Below are 20,405 nucleotides of genomic sequence, written 5' to 3' on the forward strand. Positions count from 1 at the left end.
TGGGGAGGCTTCCCGGGAGCTGGGCTCTCCCTTCCACAGAAAGGTCTCAGAGAAATACCCCTGGGCTTACTTAGGATGCAGAGGGCAGAGGCTGCGATCCAGGGAGAGTCCCTGGTTCCTTTTCTGACCCTCAGTCAACCCTCACTAGGTTGGGTTCCATTTGGGTCACCTTAGAAAACTCTGAAGCTCCTGAGAGAATGTCACGGCTAGTCTTGCTCCTGGCAGGAAGCTGCCCTTAGCTGTCACCAATACCCTTTTCTTCTCTTGGTCCACAAAGGGCTACCTCATGAGCCTCAACCTCCAGGTGGGGCAAGGCATCTCTCTACGTGGCGCTGCCTCCTTTGGGTGGGGTCGAGGTGAGCAGAAAGAGGGCCAGCCACGTCCTCATCACATTTGAGACAAGTCCAGCATTATGCGGTGACTTTAAGCTTTGTGGCTAAACACTGCCCACCTTAAAATCAACAGAAGTCATGGCCGTAAAAATTGTGGCATCACAGTTCCTATGTTAGCCTGGATGTTAGGCTCAAGGCCAGAAGCTGTGCTCTCTGGCCAACAGTCCCTCCAGCTCTGTCTAGAACTCCCCATTGGCTTGAACCAAGTGCCCACCTTGAACTGAAAATCCCCTGCAGCTCCTGTTTTGGTATGTTCCACCTTGTGATCTACTTAGAAGAAACTCCAAGCTTGTGTGTCCTTACAGTGTCCTCCAGGGCCATTGAAGCTGTTTTCCAGCCGCTGGAGAGTCAGGAGGGTGGACAGGGCCTGGTAGGATGGAGCCATTTGGTGCGTAGCATTCTCCAGAGAATGCAGGTCTGCTATCTTGCTCTTCCCTCGGTCAGAGGCTCAGTGGAGCCATTTCTCACATCCATGCTGCTCGGCTTCTCAAACGTATTAGTGGTTTGGTTTATATATACAGATGCACAGAATGAATATAGTGCAAGAGGGCCCAACCCTCCATGGTGTCTCCTCACCTAGATCAGGAAGGTTTGGTATCTGGGACTTGGGCTGCTCAAGGTCCTATTCAGTGGTCAAGCCAAGTCCCAGGGGTGAGGTGTGGTGGCTCCAGAGTCATCCAAGCCAGAGTACCTTCTTGTGGCTGCCTTGGTGGATTAGAAACAAAGCGCTAGAGTTGGGTGTATAATTTATAAAATATTCTTTATTTATGCTATGGAACACAGTCAAGTGGTAGCTTTAAAAAAAAAACAAAACACTTTTTAAAAGATATTAGTGTGGTGACCCGGTTTTGGGCCCCGTGCGAGGACAGTGGCTGAAGCCATTTGCTTTGGCTTTGCCAAGGTCTCTCCCGCGCTGGGAGAGGTCTGGTGGGAAAGAGAGAAGCGTTGGTGCAGCTATCCGTCCACTTGCTTAGAACCAAGAATAACTTACGAAGAGCAGAATAACGTTTATACTGCTGGTATCTGATCAAAAGATTACTTACAATACAGTATATTCATTCCAGGATGTATAAAAATGTTTGTACGTACTGTTTATGGGGACTACCCTAGAATTTTAGCCTTACTATGGGAACATGGTATTTCTTTACAAATTTAGAAATTCCCTAGTTTATGTAGAAATCATACTTCCTGATTTTACTTAATTAGTAAAGAAATAATTAAGAGTAACATTCAGTAAGGTACTCTTTTTTTTTTTTCTTAAGCACAATGGTTGAATCAAAAAAGATAGTTTGCTTGAAAACATTAGGGAGGCTCCACCAATCGGCAACTGCACTGGCTGTCATACTAGAAAAATCCATAAACCCACGAGGCACTGAGCTTTCACAAGACTTCCCTTCTCATCAACACAACCCTTTCTCCTCCTCTCAGATGTGAACCTCAGATGCCAAAATACCCGTGTGCCAGCTGTAGGCGTGTTGCTGAGCACAGAAGGCTGGCAAGTCTGTCCAGCAAATTTGAGAGTATGATGGGATGGTGTCTGCTTTGCGGCCTTGTGGCTATGCTCAGGTCCTCTGGGCAGGTGGAAGTGGCCCTTACCAGCACCGGAAATCATCCCCATTAGAGCATAAGGACTTTCAAGAAAAATACAAAAAAGTCTGATTAAAATTGGAGGCCTACGTGAGTACGTTCAAACGCCTTCCCTTGGAATGAGCCGCACTGAGGTCTTGTGCTGGGCTTGGGTGGGTTACAGGTCCCCTCTCTGGCCTGAGCCCTGGACTGCGACCTCCTCCTCCTGCTCCGTGGGCTCTAAAGAGGACCTCATCCTCCACCAAAAACCAGAGAAAGGGAAAGTCACAAACATTGAGGACTGGGTTCAAAAGCCCCTGGACACCTTCTGTCTGCCTTTCCCCAGCCTGCATCTGGTTAGGGGCCGTGAAGCAGAATTCAGAATCTGTGCTGCCCAGAGGGGGACGGTCACAAAGGTAAGGAAACACCCAAAGGCAATAAATAACAGCAAGCTCGGGACCCTCACCCCTGCCCCTCCCCCAGCTACCACTGCAGGTTCTTCCTCATTTGAGCTGAAGGAACCGAGGGAGGAATCCCACCCCAAACCTCCCTGCACAGCACCGAACGCTGGGACCTGGCTGCCGCTTCTGCACAGGATGGAGCCTCAGTCTTTCGCTTTATAGCATCATTTATGGCATGAACTAGGAACATGATGTGTTTACACAAACACACGACAATTGTACATCGGCATCTTTACAATATTAAAGGAGTCATATACAAGTCTACAGGCATCGTACATGGGGCAGTGCCGGCCAGATTGCTCCACCCGCCCAGCAGTTCTCTGTGGTTTCTCCACCCCAGGGAAAGAGCCATCTCAAGAGGGGAAGTGTGGCAAGGCAGGGGGTATCCATCTTTGGGCCTGTCTTCCAGGAGGCAGCAGGTCTGCGGGGACCTCTCTGGGACAGTCCTCGTTGGAATCCAGGTCAAGAGCCCAAGGTGTGACTGTGTCTGGGTCTTACTGGCAGGTCAGGGTAACAACAGTTTAATTAAAATTCAGTGTGCATATGAGTGTGGGAAAATCAGAACTGGGGACGGCTTCCTGAGCTGGGGACCCAGAGGATGCTGACAGATGGGCCCCTTCACCATGGGACCCATTCCTGAGGTAAGGATGCGGTGTGGCCCCATGGCTGGTCCCGATGGGGAGAGACTCCTCTGGGAGCCCAGGTGTGAGTACATACAGATAGGAATCTAAGATCCCTGGGCATTAGTAGGTCAGGTAACTCACAAGTGTGGCCTGTGCCCCAGGTGGCAGCAAAAGTAGGGTCTCAAACGGTTCCAGAGCCATCCATCCCCCATGCCAGCACCACCTCAATCCCTGCGGCCCCATCCCCCATGGGGGCCCAGCTTTAGCCCCTATGGCACTGCCATCCCCGCACCTGCACCTAGAGCAGGGACCAGAAGTCTCCAAGCCCCACTCTGCAGGCACCTGGGCCCAAGTGCCCAGCAGCTCTGCCACCCATGCAGACATGCTGCGTGTTCAATTGAGCTGAGCACCAGATAAAGAAGCATTGGTCCTTGTCAGCCTCTCTGACTTGCGCACTTAGTTACTTCCGCCTTAAATACTGTAGAAAAATAAGCCATCTCTGACGCAAGGAGACCCAGTAGAGTCTGCGCATGTGCAGAAGGATGGGTGGCTCCTCTGGAGTGGGCCGGGGGGGTCTTCTGCTGACCTTGCCTCGGCAGGCGTGGAGCCTCAAGGATGCTGCACCAAGCTGGGGAGCCGAGGGGCCTGGACCACTGGTGGCGGAGTTCCCACCTCAGCATCTTTGGGTCACATCAACAGTCCTTCAGTGGGCATGCCTCCAGCATCCCACGTTCTGTTGCCATGACACACCTAGGGCCCTGGGGCTCTCTGGGCAGGCACTGAACCCTCCAGCCCCACCCTCAGTCTCACGCCCACTGCTAAGCAGGCATCGGCAGAACTCCCCAGCACTGTTTCCAGGTCCCTGGGGCGTGTCCCCAGGGCCAAGGGGCCTCAGGTGGGCACTGAGGCAGGGCCTAGTCCAGGGGCTCCTGCTTTATTCGGACAGCAGTCGGGGTGGGCTGCGGCCGCCGCTCCTCCCGGCAAAGCACATACTCGCTGAACTGGGAGGAGTCCACGCCACCCCCGCAGGACGCCGCCACGATGAAACCCCTCTGGAACAGCCTCTCCAGAACCTGCAGAGGAAGAAACAAGGGTCAGCGATGTCCCGCTGCAAGAGTCTGCCTGGCTTAGTCTGGTGGGCAGGTGGGTACCAGCCTGGACGAGCTGCCTTCTCCTGTTAAAATCTGTCTTGCTTACTGACAGAGGTCCCAGCAGAGCCACGAGTTGGCTGCCGCTGAAAGGACAGAAGCAGCCAGACCCTGGGGCCCCTCAAGTGACCAGACCTGGATGGGTGACCACTCTGCTGCCCTCAGGGGTCCACAGCCTTGATGCAAGAAGGCAGAGAGTGCCTTTGGGCCCCTCCTGTTTTCTGGTGTAACCTGTCCCTCTCTCCAGATGCACGGTCCCAGGCCCCCCCCCCCCCCACTGAGGACCCTGTAATAGAGACCCTGCCCCAAGCCTTGGGGCAGCCACCTGCTTCCCTGAGCTGTGAGTCCCAGATGGTTTGAGGCCTGGGGGCCCATCAGCTCGAGGGAGCTCAGCGTGGAGAGGAGTCCTCCTCTCTGAGTCTCTGCAGGTCTCTGTGTCCACATGGGTTTGTGCCTCTGTGAGGGTGGGGTCTGGTCACTGTGTCTGACACCGTGTCCTGCAACTAGCAAGTTCTGGTGGACAGCCTGTGGAATCTGTGCACGGGGAAACTTTTCCCCACAAAGTTTACTCTGCCCCAAGCCTGAAATAGGAGTCTGCTCTTAGGTCTGGGAGAGCAGGTGGAAAATGGGTCTCCATGCCATCTGGGGCTTCCCGACTCAGGCCCATCTGGGTAAGGCCAGTCCAGAAACGCTCTGGCAGCTGTTTGGGTGCGGGTAGCCCCAGGTCAGCAAGATGAGGAAAGGCCACCTCTATTCTCAGCCTCTGACCTGCCGCTCCTACTGCTTGGGTTTAATTTGAATCCAAAGTCAGACTGTGGGTGTCAAATGAAGCACACTTTGTTAAAAAGACTCTAGGCCATTTTTATAGAACATCCTTTTGGAAAAAAAAAAAGCACAGATCAATTTTTTTAAGTCCATCCCCCAGGCGCCATCATTTAATTATGAGCAGGACATAAATTATGCATCGACACATTGTTGCCTTTTCTGTAAGATGGCACAGAGGGCCTCGCTATTTCAGGGATGGGGCCTCTCCCTCCAACTCCCTCTGCTGCCTGAGGGCTTTGGGGAGGCAGGGGCGAGGCGGCAGGGGCGGGCCCTCACCTGCACCGAGTTGAGCCGGCAGTAGCCGTTGAGCGGGAAGCGGATGACGTGCGTGGGGTCCTGGTTCCAGCCGGCGTTGACTGAGTTGCACATGACGTCCCCGGTCTCGGGGAAGACCTCCTCGATGAGGGCCTTCTCGCCGCTGAGCGCGATCCGCTCACCCAGGTCCGGCGTGACGCGCACCACCAGGCAGTCGCAGGCCCGGCTGCGGCGCCGCTGCTCCTGCTCCTGCTGCCAGCGCTCCAGCTCGCGCACCATGGGCTGCAGCTGGTAGTACCGCGCCTCCTCGTACAGCAGGCTGAAGTCCTGCGGGCATGCGCGGACGGGTGCGGGGCGTGGGGGTCTGCCCTGCAAACTCCGCCCCCATCACAATTCCACTGGGACGGCAATCCTCCGCCACCCCAACACACACACACACCACCACTGTACCAATGGAAAAAATAATGCTCTTGTGAAGGCGTGCAAACTCAAGGAGTCTCGCCTTCCCCCCAGGGCAGTGGCTGGTGTGCACCTGTGCCAGACCCCCTGAGCCCTTCCATCTGGACCCAAGCAATGGACGGTTGCTTCATCCCCCTGAAGCAGAGAGAAGCGTCTGGAAAGGCTGGGAAGCTAGACTGGAGGAGCCGCAGGCTGTGCCTTTTCCAAGGGACCTGCTGCTTTCTGAGAGGAGAAGCTGGGCTGGGCACAGGGCAGCCCTGTCCTCACCCACCCTGGAGGAGCTCACTACCCAGCAGGGAGGCACAACACTTTTTTTTGCCGGGGTTGGACTTTCGACACCATTATTTGAGACCTTTTCTGAGCCTCAGTTTCTTCGTCTGTAAAATGGATGGAAACAACCAGCTCAGAGATGGGGTGAGGCTTAAAGGACAGGAAGATGGGCCCCTGCCCTAGCAGACAGTGTGAGGGGGTGTCTGGGGGGACACCCACCTCTCACCAGCAGCCCAGTCCTGGGCTGGCGGGCTCACACTAACCGTCCCTCAGGCCCTGATATCAGCCCCCTGCCCCGGTCAAACACAGGTCCACCCACACTGCCCCAGCTCTGGGTAGCTGAGAACCCATGATTTACGCCATTCAGCTCAAGTCCAGCTGGTGAGCCTGAGGACCCCTGGGGAGAAGCAAGAGACCCTCAAAGAAGGCCCACCCCTCTGGCCCTAAGTCCTGCCGCCTGCTGACTGACCCTAGCTTTTGGGGCCACCCCTAGGGAAGCCTCCTTGGGCCTGTCACCAGTCAAGGACCCATCCGTCCCTCCACATGGGTTCCTCAGGGCCCCATGCTGGGCCTCTGCTCTCATCCACTCGAAGTTTTAAATATCTGCAAACCAGCAACCCCTACGTCTTTCCTCATAGTCCAGAACATTCCTCTGGAGGCCCCACCAGCTTTTCCACACAGGAGTGGGATGCCACACTCCCCTCAGCCTGTCCTACCCTGGGTCCCTACACATCCACTCAGGACTCAAGCTACAGCCAGAGGCACCCTCGAGAGCCCCCAACCCCAACCATTCACACACATGGCTTTTGCATCCTTTTCCTGAACATGAGTCTAATCCTCTGCAGATCTGATGGTCATTCCCCTGCTCACCACCCTTCCACTGCATTCAGGGTAAAATACCAAACGTGGAGCCGGCCGCCAAGGACACCGAACAGCAGCCTTCCTTCCTGCTCTTCCCTTCCCGGTTCATAAGGCCCCAGGCAGACACCTCCAGTTGTGGAATGTAAAAGGCACCTTGCTGTCCCCACTTCCCACCCCCAGAAGCCTTCACACTTGTTTGTCCCCGATCCTCCATCACTAACCGGAGACACATCTTTCCTCCAAACCCCCTGGGGCCAGGTTCCCCATGGGTCACTCTCACAGAACCCTCTGCCTCTCTGAAGCGTTTGTCCCTGTGGGAGCCAAGTGTTTTTTGGTTCCATATCTATCTTCCTACTGGACTGTAACCATGATGGGGACAGGACCCCTGTCTGCCTCGTGTTTCATCGCATGTTCAGCCTGATTTCAGTTGCTGGCTCCCAGTATCTGAACTGAATGAAAGATAAAACAGCCCCAGGGCCATTGGGTCCTCTGGGTGCCAGAAGGAAGGACATTTGCTGGTTGGAGCTGGGGCTTAGCCTGGGCCTGGGGTTCCTGCCTCCTGGCTCCCTGTGCCGTGAGGGGCCCAGTACCAAGGCAGGACTCTAAGAAGCACGTCCGCTGCCCCATCCAGGCTCGCCTGGGGACCTGGGGGGAACCTTGTTTAAGGGTGTTTGGTTTGGATCAGGGTTTTCCCCTGCAAAGTGCCAAAAAGGAAAATTTGGGAACCTCTAACTCCAGCCCTTCAACACAACAAACATGAAACTGGGGTGAGCGCCACTGCCACTGCTTAATTGTTGTTACACCCTGATAAATAAGCTAAAAATGTGAGAAAACAAAATTAGTTTAGAAAAACTGATTTAGCCCTCGGCTTCATCGTTTAAGTTTTTACGGTTGCCATGACAACCGCGGGTCCATTTATTAAGTCACAGCGTCCCCTGTGTAATGCCACCACACAGGCAGCGCAGGCGAGCCGCCGGCTGCGGACTTACCTTGAAGTCATCCGGGAGCAGCAGTTTCGACGTCCTCAGGAAGCTCAGGACATAGCGGAAAATCTCCCCATCCCGGTCGATGAAATAATGTTGCTTCAAACTGTCCAGGACGATGGGCTCGGTGCCGTTGAAGAGGCGGCTTATTCTGGGAGACATGGAGGGTGGGATGTCAGATGGAAAGGCCGGTCCACCTGCCCCGCCTGCAATCCGTAGGGCCCATCCTGCTAGAGGGGCAAGGGGCCTTACACAGGTGACCCTGAGATCACACCAGGCCTGAAAGGGATGTCTGCACACGCCAGGGGCAGCCAGGCCACCAGTGCAGCAACCAGCACATGCACACACCCCGCCTACCCTTACAAGCCACAGGCAGAGAGAGACACACCCAGCTGTACACACCCGCTGGCCAATGCAGGTTACAAGCCTGGAAGACTATAGTGAGACACAGCCACGCTGTCCCGTGCACACAAACCCTTGCCGGACAGACTCGCCTAGAAACTCCCACCGACAATCAGACACTCCAACACACAGCCACATGCCCAGTGAACCCATGTAGACCTGCCCAGATACTCTTGGGTCACACACAACCATCTCCCCCATCCCACGTGAACAAGCATTGGATGCAGGCACAGGGTCACAGGGTCCCCTCCTCTCGCAGCACACAAATCACAGGCAGACCCAGACCCATCCAGGTGACGGACACACCAGGCAACACGAGTCCACCAGAGGCCTGGCTGTGTACACTCGACAAACCCAGAGACAAACCACCCAGTCTCGCCTCGCACTCAGAGAGCCCTAGGGGAGAACAGAGGCAGACAGCAGGGGCAGCGTGTGTGTGCAGCCATATGCACACACCCATGTGAACATGGGCACACATGCCGCACACGCGCATCCCTCAGTGTGTGCACACACACCAGTGTGGATGCACACAGAACAGTGCACACACATGCACGAATGTGGGCACACCTGGGAGTGGACTGGGAGGGGAGGCAGGTCGTAGCACCCCATCCTCTGAAGGGCAGTAGTTCACACAGAAACACACACCTGCAGGAAGCTCTTGGGGAGCCCCCGATATCTGGCTTTCTCCACTCCAGGAAGAAACCAGGTCTCAGAGCCAGGGCTGCAGCCTCCCCAGTGCCCAGGGCACAGGCTCTGGTTTGGCTAATTCCCCTGCAGACCTCCGGCCCAGGTGGGGAGTGACAGGATTTCCTCAAGAGGGGGACACTTTAGGGTCACACACAACCACCAAGTCATCAAGGACACCAAGGGAACAGAAGGGAGGTCAGCACCTCCCAACACGCTTCGGCAGGCAGGGCCCCATGGGCCTCCCCAGCGGGACCCTGCACAGCCTGGGAGAAGGGTCGCCCAGATCTGGGGCCCAGATCTTCCAGCCCAGCCTGCGCAAGCCGATGCTTAGTGCCCTCACTCACTCCCTGCCTGCACTGGCGAGGACCTCCCAGGAACACTCCCGCTCCCCTCTGCCAGCGCCCACTCCTCTGTCCACTCCAAGTCACTGCTCCTCTGGCCCTGCCACCACCACTGTGCACCAGGGCGACGAGCTGGGCGGAAGCTGATGGGTTACAGCACCCCCAGCCTCTCTCGGGGCTGCCTGTCGACACACCCTCCACGCTGGGTACTGGCACACTCATGCATCGGCCGTCACGCTCTGCCCGGGTGTGGAGTGACTACCTGTTCTCACTCTGGGGACATGCCCCAGTAGCCCCGCAGAAAGGGCAAGGATGCCTCAGAGATGGGCATGAGCAGGTCAGAGCCTGCGGGGAGGGGCGGAGGCCCCAGCCTGTGGGACCAGTGCTGCAGGCACCCAGATACAACTCATCTCAGAGCTCCAAAGGCCCTGGAGCCCGATCAACCCCCCAGGCCTGGTGACGACAATCCTGGGGGACACAGCCTATTCCAGCTGTCAAACTCCCCAAGACAGAACCTCAGCGGAGCTTGGGCATTCAGATGTCAGGATAAGGGCCGCCCAGCTTCGCTGGAGACAGGTGGGCCTGAGCAAGGCTGCCAGGTGCCATGGGGCCGTCACCAGCTGACAGCTGAGGGCCCTACATGGCATCAGCAGGAAGAAGTAAGAGCCACATCCACAGGGTAAGTCAGCAAGTCTGAAGCCCCAGATTCCCTGCAGAATTTTCTCTACCCTTCCTGGTGGAGCGCAAGCACTCTGGGCAGCAAGCAGAGTTCTAGGCCTGGCTGTGCTGCAAATCCCTGACATCAGGCTCTGAAGCTCCAGACCGTCCTCTCGGTCCAGAGGCCTGCCGGCCCCCCACATTCCAGGGCTGCCTGGTTCTATGCTGCCTTATCGGTCCAAGGCTAGAGTGTTCTCAACTTGCTTCATTTCAGGACAGGCTGGTTCTAGGTCTTTCCAGGGTTCCGTGTCTCTTCACAGACTAAGGCCTTTCACGCCCTCGGGCTCTGAGGCTATCAAAGATGTGAGCAGCTGGAGGGAAGGTGAGGACAGTCACCACAAAGGGACCTCCCAATTCTTGTGCGATCTCTTAAGAGTCAGTCTCCACCCCAGGCCACCCTCTGAGGGAGGCTGCAGGTTTGGGATGTCAACTTTAGAAGTCTTCCATGGAAGAAGCTGGCCAGTTCTTACCGCAGGTGTCTTCTTTTTCTTTTCTTCCTTTTTAAGCTTTGGGGCCAATTTCCTGGCTGCTTCAATGGAAGGTTTTATTAGTCCTGAAGCTCCTAGACATCTTAATTTGTTGCTTGTACAGAGGGGACGGACGCCAGTGTGGGGCTGTGATGGCAGCAGTTAAATGACATCCAGCAAGTGAGGTGGCAGACCCAGGGAGGCCACTGCCAGCCCCGGGCAGCCGTGCTGTTCCAGGGCCGCCCAGCAGCGGCACCCCCTGGAGCTGCCTGCATCGGAGCCATGCTGCCCTGCCAAGAACCCGAAGCCCAGACACAGCTCTGCAGGCACAGGGACCCAAGGGCGTGGGGACATGAGCCCCCGGGTCTCACAGCACTGCCCAGCGTGGGACTGCTGACATCTCAAATCCCCCAGGTGACCTTGACATACTTAATTCTCCATCTCCAGGTGACTCATGTATCAGTGACACTGGATGAGGGGCTGATCTTTGTTTCTAGAATTACTAAAAAAGTTTTTTTAATTTTAATGATTCACTCAAAGAAGGACAAGAGAGACCCGAGGGGCTCTTGCCAGCCCAGCTGCCCAACTCACTACTCAGGCCTGGCTTGACCCACTGTCCTGACTGTCCTCCTGGTCACATCATCCCCCTGGCCTCCAGGCTGAAGCTTCAGGCCTGGGAAGCAGCTCTCCTGTGAGCTGGAAGCCATCCAGGCAGAACAACAGATTCATCTCAAGGCCCAGCCCCGGGAAAGAATGCAGACCGCCACCCCCTCTGGGCACATCCTGCCGGGGGAGGGTCCCACATGCCAGGTCATGGGGCCACCAGAGGCCTCAGCTCCCTGGCCAGAGGGCCTGCCCCACGGCAGAGCAGGAGGATGGGCGAGGGTGGGCTGCCCTGTGGGTCTGGGAGGGGAGGGCCGCCCCCTGCCTGCCCTGCTCCAGGCAGCAGCCTGGAGACAGAATGAGGAGGCCCTTCCCCGCAGGCCTGGGCTGTGATGACTCCAGGAAGGCAAGTGTCTGATTTCAGGAAACACTCTTCAGAGAGGTTGTGGGCAAGGGTTTTATGAATTTCACTCGCAAACGTCGTCAACCGATTAAGAGATGATCTATCTCAAACAACGAAGGAATGCCGCAGAAGGCAAAATTGAAATTAAATAAGCAGAATCCATCTCCCATCCTAGACAGGGTTCTGCCAGCCAGCAAGTGACAGGCCGACGCGGCTGACGTGGCCTCCTGACTGCTACACCCCCCGGAGGCCCCCAGGCCACAAGTGCCCCGGGCCTAGCCTGTTGGGCTGAGGGAATAAAGCTCCAACCGCCAACCAGTGCCCAACTCCCCAAATTCTGAACCAGATGCTGCATCTGCCTCCAGCGGTCCCTCCTCCAGGGAGCCCTCTGCCTCCCTGGAGGGCACCACCCTGGCCGCCAATGAGCTCCCAAAGCAGCCACCACCACACACTATGAGTCCATGCTCTGAGCAACCACACCAGCAAACAAGACAGCCAGATCAGAAAGCTTCCCAGAGAGGCTCCCTCAGTATCTGGGGGATTAATTAACTCCTCTTTTTATTTTAAATGTCTAAAACAGGAGGTGATGCCCTGCAGCCTTGGCCCTCCTACTGCCAGCCCTTGGCAGTACCTCGCTCAACCAAGAGCACTAAGCAATCATGGGCTCAGCAAGCAGCACACTGCATCACCTCCAGGAGATGCTCAGAGACCCATCCCACCTCCGGTCAGCCCTGGTGCTACATGCCAGTGGGGAAACCAGGTCTGCCCCTAGGAGAGAAACGCTGGAGAGGCCAAAGCAGGAGAGGCACTAGTGCCGGCGCCTCCCACAGACGGGCCCTGGAGTCAGGAGCACCAGGGAGCTCGGCAGAGTGTAAAGCTCCCTGTAGGGAGGGTCCTGCTCAGAGACGCTTTGCCCGCTAATGGCGGGATGAGGCTCATGCTTATCCAGAGCTGTGTGTATCCCGGAACATCCTGGGATTCCTAGCCAGTCACTGCAACCCCCGCCTCCCCTGGGAGCCTGCTGCTGGCCCTTAGGGTCTGCAGTGGCCACCCAAAGATGACAAATCGCAGCTCCCCTCCATCCTTCCCCTTATGTACTTTCCCAAGTGTTAGACTAGGAAACAGGATTAAAGATTTCTCCCCAACACGACTCGGGGAAGCACATAGCATTGCTCACAAATGATCCCCTGCAGAGGCCAGGCCTGAGTCTCGCTCCAGGGGAACCTGAAGGTACATGAGATTCCCCAGCCAGCTGCTGGCCAGTTTCAGGTGGGGCTCGCTCTGAAAAGGGGCCTCTGCCAGTGGGCCAGGAGCTCCACCTATGCCTAGCGCAACCAATGCCACCAGCTCGGGGTCATGAGTTCCTGTGCAAAGCAGCCTTCAACAGGCAGACTTGGCCCCCTAAACTCTGATTGCCCAAGTCTGGGAGCAGGTGGAGAGCCCCGCATGTCGGCTGGCAGCAGGCTGTGGATGCTGCCTGTCACCCCAGCCCACCCCAGTGCTCCGAGGGGCTTGGCTCTTACCTGGAGTCAGGGTACTTGGTGAGCGTGGCCAGGCTGCTGGTGTACATGTGACCGCCCACGTCTATGTGCACAGGTGCGTTGGACTTAGTGAGCTGGGCGGGCAGTGGGATCCCCTGGGCGGCCAGGGGAGACACAGGCGACCGGGTGAGAGACAACCGGGACATGCTTCCTCCCTCCTGGAGGTGGAAACAAGGCAAAAACAAGGGTTTCTCCACGACAGAGCTAGGGACTCCCCTTTATTGCCACTGTGATCACAGATCTAATCAGATCACTTCTGCCTGTGCCTGATCACATATTCAGCTGACAAATTATGGCCACCACTGTAATTAAGTGTATTTGCATCATTTTCTTCCAAGTACCAGAGGGAACAAGGAAGATGCTTATTAGCAATAAGAAATCAAGAAAAAAAAATTTTTCAAGGTGTCAGCCTCCAGGGGCATAAAACAAACTGCAAAATTCTAATTAAAGGTCGCGGGCTTATGTGTTAGATGTGAAATATCCCCTGACAAACGAATCACCAATTTGTGAATTGGGATTCAGGGGTTTTTGCAAGTTTGTCTCAGTAACGAGACACCTCTAAATTAGTGACTTCCTCAGCACCTAAGGCGTTGAGTTTTATACATGTAGTAAATTTCACATCAAATTAAGAGCATTTTTGTTTCAAAAAAAAAATACATAATCGTACAGCCAGTCAACAGCCGTCTCTCGAAGGCCACAGCTGCGGCTGCGAGGAAGGGCAGCCAGTGAGCAGGCGCTCAGGAAGCAGGCAAAGAAGGGCACACCAGCCCCTGACCCAGCCCACCCTGCTGGCTCTCACCGCGGTGCCAGTGCTGCCGTGGGTGTGAAGTGAGGACCCGCTCGGCCGCTCCTTGCGGTGAGGCATCTAGGCTTCCATCTCTGCCCAGAGTATCTGTGGGAAGCACAGGAAAAACCAGACAGGACTTACTCCTCAGTAGTGATGGACGCCGTTATCTCCCAGAGAGTCAAAGATGCTCACAATCGACCTTTCTGCACATGCTTTCTGGGACCCCATGCCCTACCACCCAGCCCTCTCCAGATTCGCACCCCCCCCCTGCCACTAGCCCGTCCCCCTACCCCAAAGCAAAAGCCCCCCAAAGCCTCCGGGCGATAGATTACTTACACACACACATACATGCATGTAACGCACACACACTCACACACGTGTTTCCAGGGCAGCTCCACGCCTGTTAATTCAGCTAATGACAGTACTGAAACATATGCTCACCATTATTGCCCCAAAATGTTTCAGAACAAATCAGATTTTCTTGGTATTTTGGTTTAGAGCCATTTTACCAAGCGTGTCTCCTTGCTTCAGCAGAGAACACTGGGGACCACATTTCAGAGAGGATCCCCCACCCTCTATGGGCTGGGGAGCCCCAGGACCTCTCTGAACACTGTCTCTGCGATGTTTCAGGGGTAGCGTGTAACTGGCCAGACACAGAGACGCCTCTTCCAGCAGAAGCCAGAGCACAGGGAAGAGTGAAAGTCACTGAGGAAGCCACCGCTCCCCTGTGGCTCCTTTGGGAGGAAAACTTGTCTTTGTTTGCCCAGCCTGTACCTCTGCAGTTTCTCCCCAGGCCCCCCAGAATGGTCTTGTTGATGCCTAATGTATTCCAGATCCCTTTGGGATCACACCCCCAAGGCATTAGTGAGCTGGCCAGGAGGCAGCAGCCAGCTAATGAACCCTTTCTCCTGCTCCTCCCTAGTAACTCGGCGACTCTCTGTGCCACAAACACCTGAAATAAGATTGTCCCACAGTTTCTAGAAGCTGCCTGAGGATGCTCTGCAGGTCCTATGCAGAGAGCTGGAGAAGAGCAGGTCTAAGCAGCCCCTTCCGCTGACTTGGGGCTGTCTCATGGGGCTGGGGGAGGTTTGCACAGGCCAATAGCATCCCCTCCCCACTCCCCCACTGTCTTCCACACGGCGAACCTGGACTTATCTCTTGCAGGTTTACCCCCAACCTCCCTCAAGGATTGACTTTGTGCCTTGAAATTCAACATCCAATTCTAAAACCTGGACCAAGGTCCAATGAGAATTAAATCCTGCCAGTTTAAGTCAGGTCACTCTCCTAGCATCTGGTCTGCCCTCGGTGTCCTGACAAGTTCTCTGACAGGAAACTGGGGTGGGGGCTGCTATTAGCAGACAGTGTGGGGTCCCCAACAAGCTCAAAAAAGAAAACCAGGTCACTTATCTCAAGGAAGTTCTGAGCAACCAAAATATATCTCAGGAATAGGTTATCCTGTCCGGGGAGGCAATGCTGGGGGAGGAGTCAGAAGGAAAGCCACACTGAGGATAAACTGTGCTGGAAGAAATTCCGATGGAAATTCTATCAAAGCGGACTGCACAATGTTTTCCCTACTATCCGGACACTACTCAGGAGTGACATTTAACACCCAGTACCCATCACAACAGCTGCTCCATCCTGTTCTCACCCAGCCGCTTTTCCATTGCAAGCCCAACCGAGGTTCACGGCAAACCAGAAACTCACCATTGGAAGCCCCAGGCTGTACGCCTTGACTCGAACCTCCACTGCTTTCTCCGACAAACGCATCTGTGCTGGACAACGACCCTTTCCCAGAGACCACTGCTGAGGTCAGAAGCATAAAGTGGGTGCGGGAAGAGACACAAGTTCATTCCGTCAACACCAGCATCAAACCCACCACCCCAACCCCAGCGCGCCACCGCCCTCCCGAGGCTTGGCCAAACCGCCTGTTGCGGGGGCCTCGGCGGTAGTGTACTCCACCGCCCACGGGTTTCCAGACTGGCTGGGTACTGACCCGCTTCTCCAAGCTGCGGCGGGAGCCCCGGGTCCCGTGCCCGCCCGCCGCCGAGCCCCGCCCGCCCGAGCAGAGGGAAGCGAGCAGAATGCCACGCTCATTTACACACAAAATGATTTTGTGTCCCATTGTGCTCGCAGTTGTTCAGCTCTCTGGGGGTGATTAAACTGGCTGAGCTGCGGCAGCTTGAGACGATTTCACTAAATCGCTTCTTCGTGAAGTCGCTTCTTTGCTAAGCTGTTATTTTAACCATAAAAGGTAAACAGAAGGCGCCTCGAGAGCTCCCTTCAGCTCTGCGCCCCGGGCGCCAGGGGCCTGCAGAACTGTCCAGAGGGTGGGCCAGGAGGAAGGCGGGCGGGCCACCTGGCGCGCGCCAGCCCAGCCACGGAGCCCGCCAGCCGATGTGAACTTCGGGGCGGCGGGAGCTTGCTGGGCCCAGGCCGGCGGCGCCGCGGGGCGGGGGTGGCCGCGCAACCCAAAGCGCCTGGCAGGACCGGGAGGGGTGTGCGGCAGGGGCGGGGCGGAGGACAAAGTTAAATCAAGAGGCAGACACTTAGAGACCACAGATGGGAAGCTCGCCTAATTAAGGACGTAAAAGCGCTTTTGTTCTCAAAGTTTATTGTTGCCGGGATTTAAAAAAAATTAATTGAAACTAATGCTGTTATTCACTCGTGCAGTTAAATTCCTTCATGCACATTTGAGACAAGGAGTGAAAACTTAAAGCTTATCTTTCTGCAGTCAGGGGTGGGGGACGCGGGAGGACGGAAACACGCTCCAGCTACGGGGGAGGGGGGCTGTTTGCGAGTCTGTGCCGGTGCGCGCGTCCAGATCAGGGGATATCGGAGGGCAGCGGGGATCCCGAGGCGGCGATCGCGTCTCCGAGCGGCCCGCCTGGGGCTCCAGACCCCGCGCGCTTGGGACGACCACCAGCGCGCCAGCCCCTCCCGCTCCGTTTCGGACTCGCGGGTGGGCGTCAGAGGACGCACATCTGTCCCGTTGGAGACTTTTTCTCTCTCCGATTTGGACATCAAGCTGGGCCCAGTCAGCCCAAAGCCCCAGCTCCGTGAGCCGGGTTCTGACCCCGGAAACTCACCGAGCCTGCAGGGCGCTCGGCCCTGCACTGAGGCCCGAGTGCCAGGACCTGAACACCCCCCACCCCCACCCCGCCCCACGCGGCAGGAAGCTCGCTGCCTGCCCGCGTGGGTAGGGTCCACCCGGGGCCAGGGCCTGCCCACGTGGGCAATCCCCCCCTCCCACGCCAGGCCTTTGTGCTAGGTGCCCCCGCTCCGCCAGTCCCCGCCGCCCTGCACCGGGACAAAGCAGCCGCCCCCGCCCAGGTCCGAATCCCGGCTGGGCGACTTTCCGGGTATCGCAGCCACTTTAGGGACAGGGGTAAGAGTCGCTGAACGGTGGCCGTCCGTGCGGGGCTTACCTTGGAGCGGGAGCGGCGGAGCGGGCTCCGGCGCAGCCCCCGCCCCCCGCAGCCGCCGGTCTCGGGCGCCGGGCGCAGCCTCGCCGCCTGTGCTCGCTGCGCGGGTCGCTCCGGTCTCGTCCTGGAGTTACTTTCTCTCTCGCCCCCAACCCTCCCCCCACCCACCCCTCCCGCCCCGGCCCCCGCTTCGCGCGGCCCCTCGCGGCGCGGCGCGCCGGGGCCTCCCCTCCCCGCCCTCCCCTCGCCTCCTCCCCTCCTCGCGGCCGCCGCCGCCGCCTCCTCTTCGCGCCGCTCTCCGGCTGCCCTCCCGCCGCTCCCACCTCCTCTCCTCCCTCCTCTCTCTCCAGCGGCCTTCCCCGATTGCTGGCGAGAAAACCAGCCCCCCACCTCAGCCGGTAGCCCGCGCACCGACGCGGCTGAGCCCGGACGCAAAGGGCAGCGATCCGGCTCCAAATTACCCAGCGCGGCGAGCGCGAGCGGGAGCGCGCGGCGACTCCTGGCTCGGGGCTCAGCTGCGCCGCGGGGCAGAGGATTAGAGTCGCAATTAGCTCCGCGCGCCCGCGCCTGCCGCGCTCGGCGACAAAAATGCGCCGTTTCCCCTCCTTTAGCCGGCCGATCACCACCCGCCTCCCTCGGAGCCCGCGCCTTCCCGCCGGGGCCTCCGTCAGGACCCTCCCGGGAGCGTTGCGCCCAGGCCCCCGCGCCCCCCGCCCCCCGCCGGCCAGCCACGCGGCGCCCGGGCCTCCTCCGGGCTCGGGAGGGGGCGGGGGAGAAGCTGATTTTAATCATTGTCATTTCATCTGATGTAATATTTCCCCGGGCGCTTTCAGCTGGGCATAAATTTTCGGCTCCCAAATAAGTAACACAGGGCACGTTTCTCACATTTCTTGACTCCTCGGTTACAAAGAGGAGAGCAGCCGCCGCCGCGGCGCCCGAGGGTAGGGGCGGGACTAGGGAAGAAACTGGGCTGCGAGTCGGCCCGGGCTGGAGCGGAGCCGGGGCCCAGGGCCGCCCCTCCCCCTCTGTGGCCTTCCTTCCCGGGTCTCTGCCCCGACTGCCCCTCTACCGGGGAGCAGCGCCGCCCGTGACGTCTGCGGACACGCGGTCGGCCACCGCGGGGGAGGGGCACGCAGGGGGCACCGGGCCAGCCGCCCGCGGCCAGACGCGCCATTTCCTTTAAGCGCGCGGCGCGATGGAGACTTCTACCGCCAAGACTCCCCACGGCGCCGAGGCTCACGCCTGGGGCGTCCCCCCTCGCCCCCTTGTCGGCTGTCCCTTCCTCCTCCTCTCCCACCTCCTCCTCCCCTTCCTTTTTCTCCTCTTTCCCTTGCGCCCCGCCCGCCCTCCTCCTCCTCCTGGACCATTTCCCGGCTCCTAGGAAACGGAGCGCAGAGCCTCTAGTGCAGTGCGCCCGGCCTGCACTGCGCCCCCGTCCGGCTCCGGGAACGCCGGGGCCAGAGCCAGGCTCGAGCTGGAGGGCCGGTGCGCTCTGGCCGGGAGCGGCACCGGGGCCCCCACCCCGCGCTCCAGCCGGACCTGGGCGCCCTCTAGCGGCCTCACTCACAGGGGCCGCTCGGGAGAGGGGGCGGGGGGGAGGGGCGGCGGGCGCTGGTGGGAGGAGGAACGGGTTGGGGGCCTGCCTCCCTTGACCAGTGGACGTCGCGCGTGGCAAGAGGCCCGGACCTCGCTTCTGTTAACTTCTCCACGCAGGAATAAACAGAAACTTTCCTCCTAAGGGAAGGTTTTATTTATTTATTTATTTTAGAGCTTGAACTACAGGAGAAGGGGGAAATTTTCTCATTAAAGTTACATCCCTGCAGTTAGTTCAATTACTTGATATATGCAGAAGATGTTGTAAATTTATAGATTTAAATAGCTTACAAAGACGCCGCAGGCCCCGTCAGTTAATTTCCTTAATTTATGGATTTTTAGCTGCTCCTAGAACTGAAAGGGGCCCTGGAAGTAGGTCAGGGATCTGTACGGCGGCTCCAGCACGGCCCACGGCTGCCCATTCTGCTCCGCATGCCCTGGCGCCCCCCCGGGCTTCTGGCTCTCAACTCAGGCCTGACAGTACCACTCTCCGCTCCCTACATCTCAGCCAGGCCAGGCCTGGGAGGTCTGCTTTGTTCCTTGGTGACTGCTGCCCCAGTCCCTCCAGGGCTGCACAAGGCCAAAGAACAGCAAAGCCCGCATCCACACCCACCCCACCCCGGCACTGGAGGAATGGACCCAAATAAGAAGTGAAGCAAATCTCCAAAAACTTTGACCTTCTGTGCCTTCCCTTAATTGCTGGCTGGGATCACAAATGGAAAAGGGCATGTGTGGGTACCCCAAACTTCTGCAGGGACAGAACTTTCCCCCTTCTCAAGCCTTTGTGTGCTTGCGGGGATGGGGGAGCCCAAGGAAGAATGCTCCAGGCTCCTGTTTGAGAAACACAGACCCACTGAAAACCTGCTTGTCATCAGGCCACCCCTGTGGCCCCCAGCTCTCCTCTTCTCCCCACGCTCTTAGGTGCCTGCTAGAGCTTCTTTGTTTTGTGTTCAATGTGGATGAATATATACATATAAATTAATACTTAGAAGATGAGTATAAACCAAACTGTTTTAGGAAGCCACATGGCGATGTGATTAGTATTGGTATTCATGATTTAACATTTCTTTTCCCACTAGATGAAGTTTCTAAGATTTGCAAGGTACATGTCAAGGACGGGTGTATAAATGGATTTTTATTTATTCACAACTCCAAGACTAATTGCTTCTCTTTGCCTCAAGGCCACGAGATTGGTTTTAATATGACACTTCAAAAGTATTCTTAGAACTACAGAGATACTAAGTGTCATTGTTTAAGAGACAAATCTCACTGTGGTACTGGTGACCCTGAAAATAGGCTGTTCCATTTCATTTTAAATTCCTCAATGTTTTTTTAAGAGTTTCACTTTATACCAACTATATTAAAAATGCACAATTTAATCGAAACAAGAACTGGCCATTTGGAAAGACCTTTATTTCCTTAATATTGCTGGGAACTTTGTTTTCATATTCCTGAATCCTTTTATTAAAGAGCTGAACTTTATACGTGTCATTAAGAAGAGTAAGTTTGGATCATAATTTATTCTCAAGTGTTTTAAAAGTTCCCGGCTAAATGTCAACCATCTTTTACATTGAGAGACTTGGACACAGACTGTGATAG

General features: G+C 56.8%; 1 protein-coding gene across 4 annotated transcripts; it reads right to left on the reverse strand.

The window, feature by feature from the left end:
* Window positions 1-1,133: 1,133 nt before the first annotated feature.
* On the reverse strand, window positions 1,134-17,376 carry KCTD15 (potassium channel tetramerization domain containing 15). Of its 4 annotated transcripts, none has more exons than XM_074369834.1 (7): window positions 17,217-17,376; window positions 15,496-15,591; window positions 13,804-13,896; window positions 12,987-13,162; window positions 7,850-7,994; window positions 5,292-5,597; window positions 1,134-4,115 (listed from the first exon to the last, which is right to left on the reverse strand). In XM_074369834.1, the coding sequence occupies exons 3-7, from the start codon at window positions 13,867-13,869 to the stop codon at window positions 3,957-3,959; spliced, it is 852 nt and encodes a 283-aa protein (XP_074225935.1). In that variant the 5' UTR covers window positions 13,870-13,896; window positions 15,496-15,591; window positions 17,217-17,376; the 3' UTR covers window positions 1,134-3,956. The 4 variants fall into 4 exon arrangements, with proteins under 4 accessions (XP_074225935.1, XP_074225934.1, XP_045368909.1 ...); XM_074369833.1 differs by having other exon boundaries at window positions 15,496-15,594; XM_045512953.2 differs by lacking the exon at window positions 17,217-17,376 and adding an exon at window positions 15,894-16,914.
* Between the last annotated feature and the right edge of the window lie 3,029 nt (window positions 17,377-20,405).

The sequence above is a fragment of the Camelus bactrianus genome, chromosome 9 (genome assembly GCF_048773025.1).
Source record: "Camelus bactrianus isolate YW-2024 breed Bactrian camel chromosome 9, ASM4877302v1, whole genome shotgun sequence".
In the NCBI taxonomy this organism is placed as follows: Eukaryota; Metazoa; Chordata; class Mammalia; order Artiodactyla; family Camelidae; genus Camelus; species Camelus bactrianus.

Coding starts and splice junctions, on each gene's coding strand:
- KCTD15 (XM_074369834.1), bottom strand. CDS start 13,869: ATGCCTCACCGCAAGGAGCGGCCGAGCGGGTCCTCACTTCACACCCAC. Junction 13,163..13,803: donor ACGGCAGCACTGGCACCGCG/GTGAGAGCCAGC, acceptor TTCCACCTCCAG/GAGGGAGGAAGCATGTCCCG. Junction 7,995..12,986: donor ACCAAGTACCCTGACTCCAG/GTAAGAGCCAAG, acceptor CATGTCTCCCAG/AATAAGCCGCCTCTTCAACG.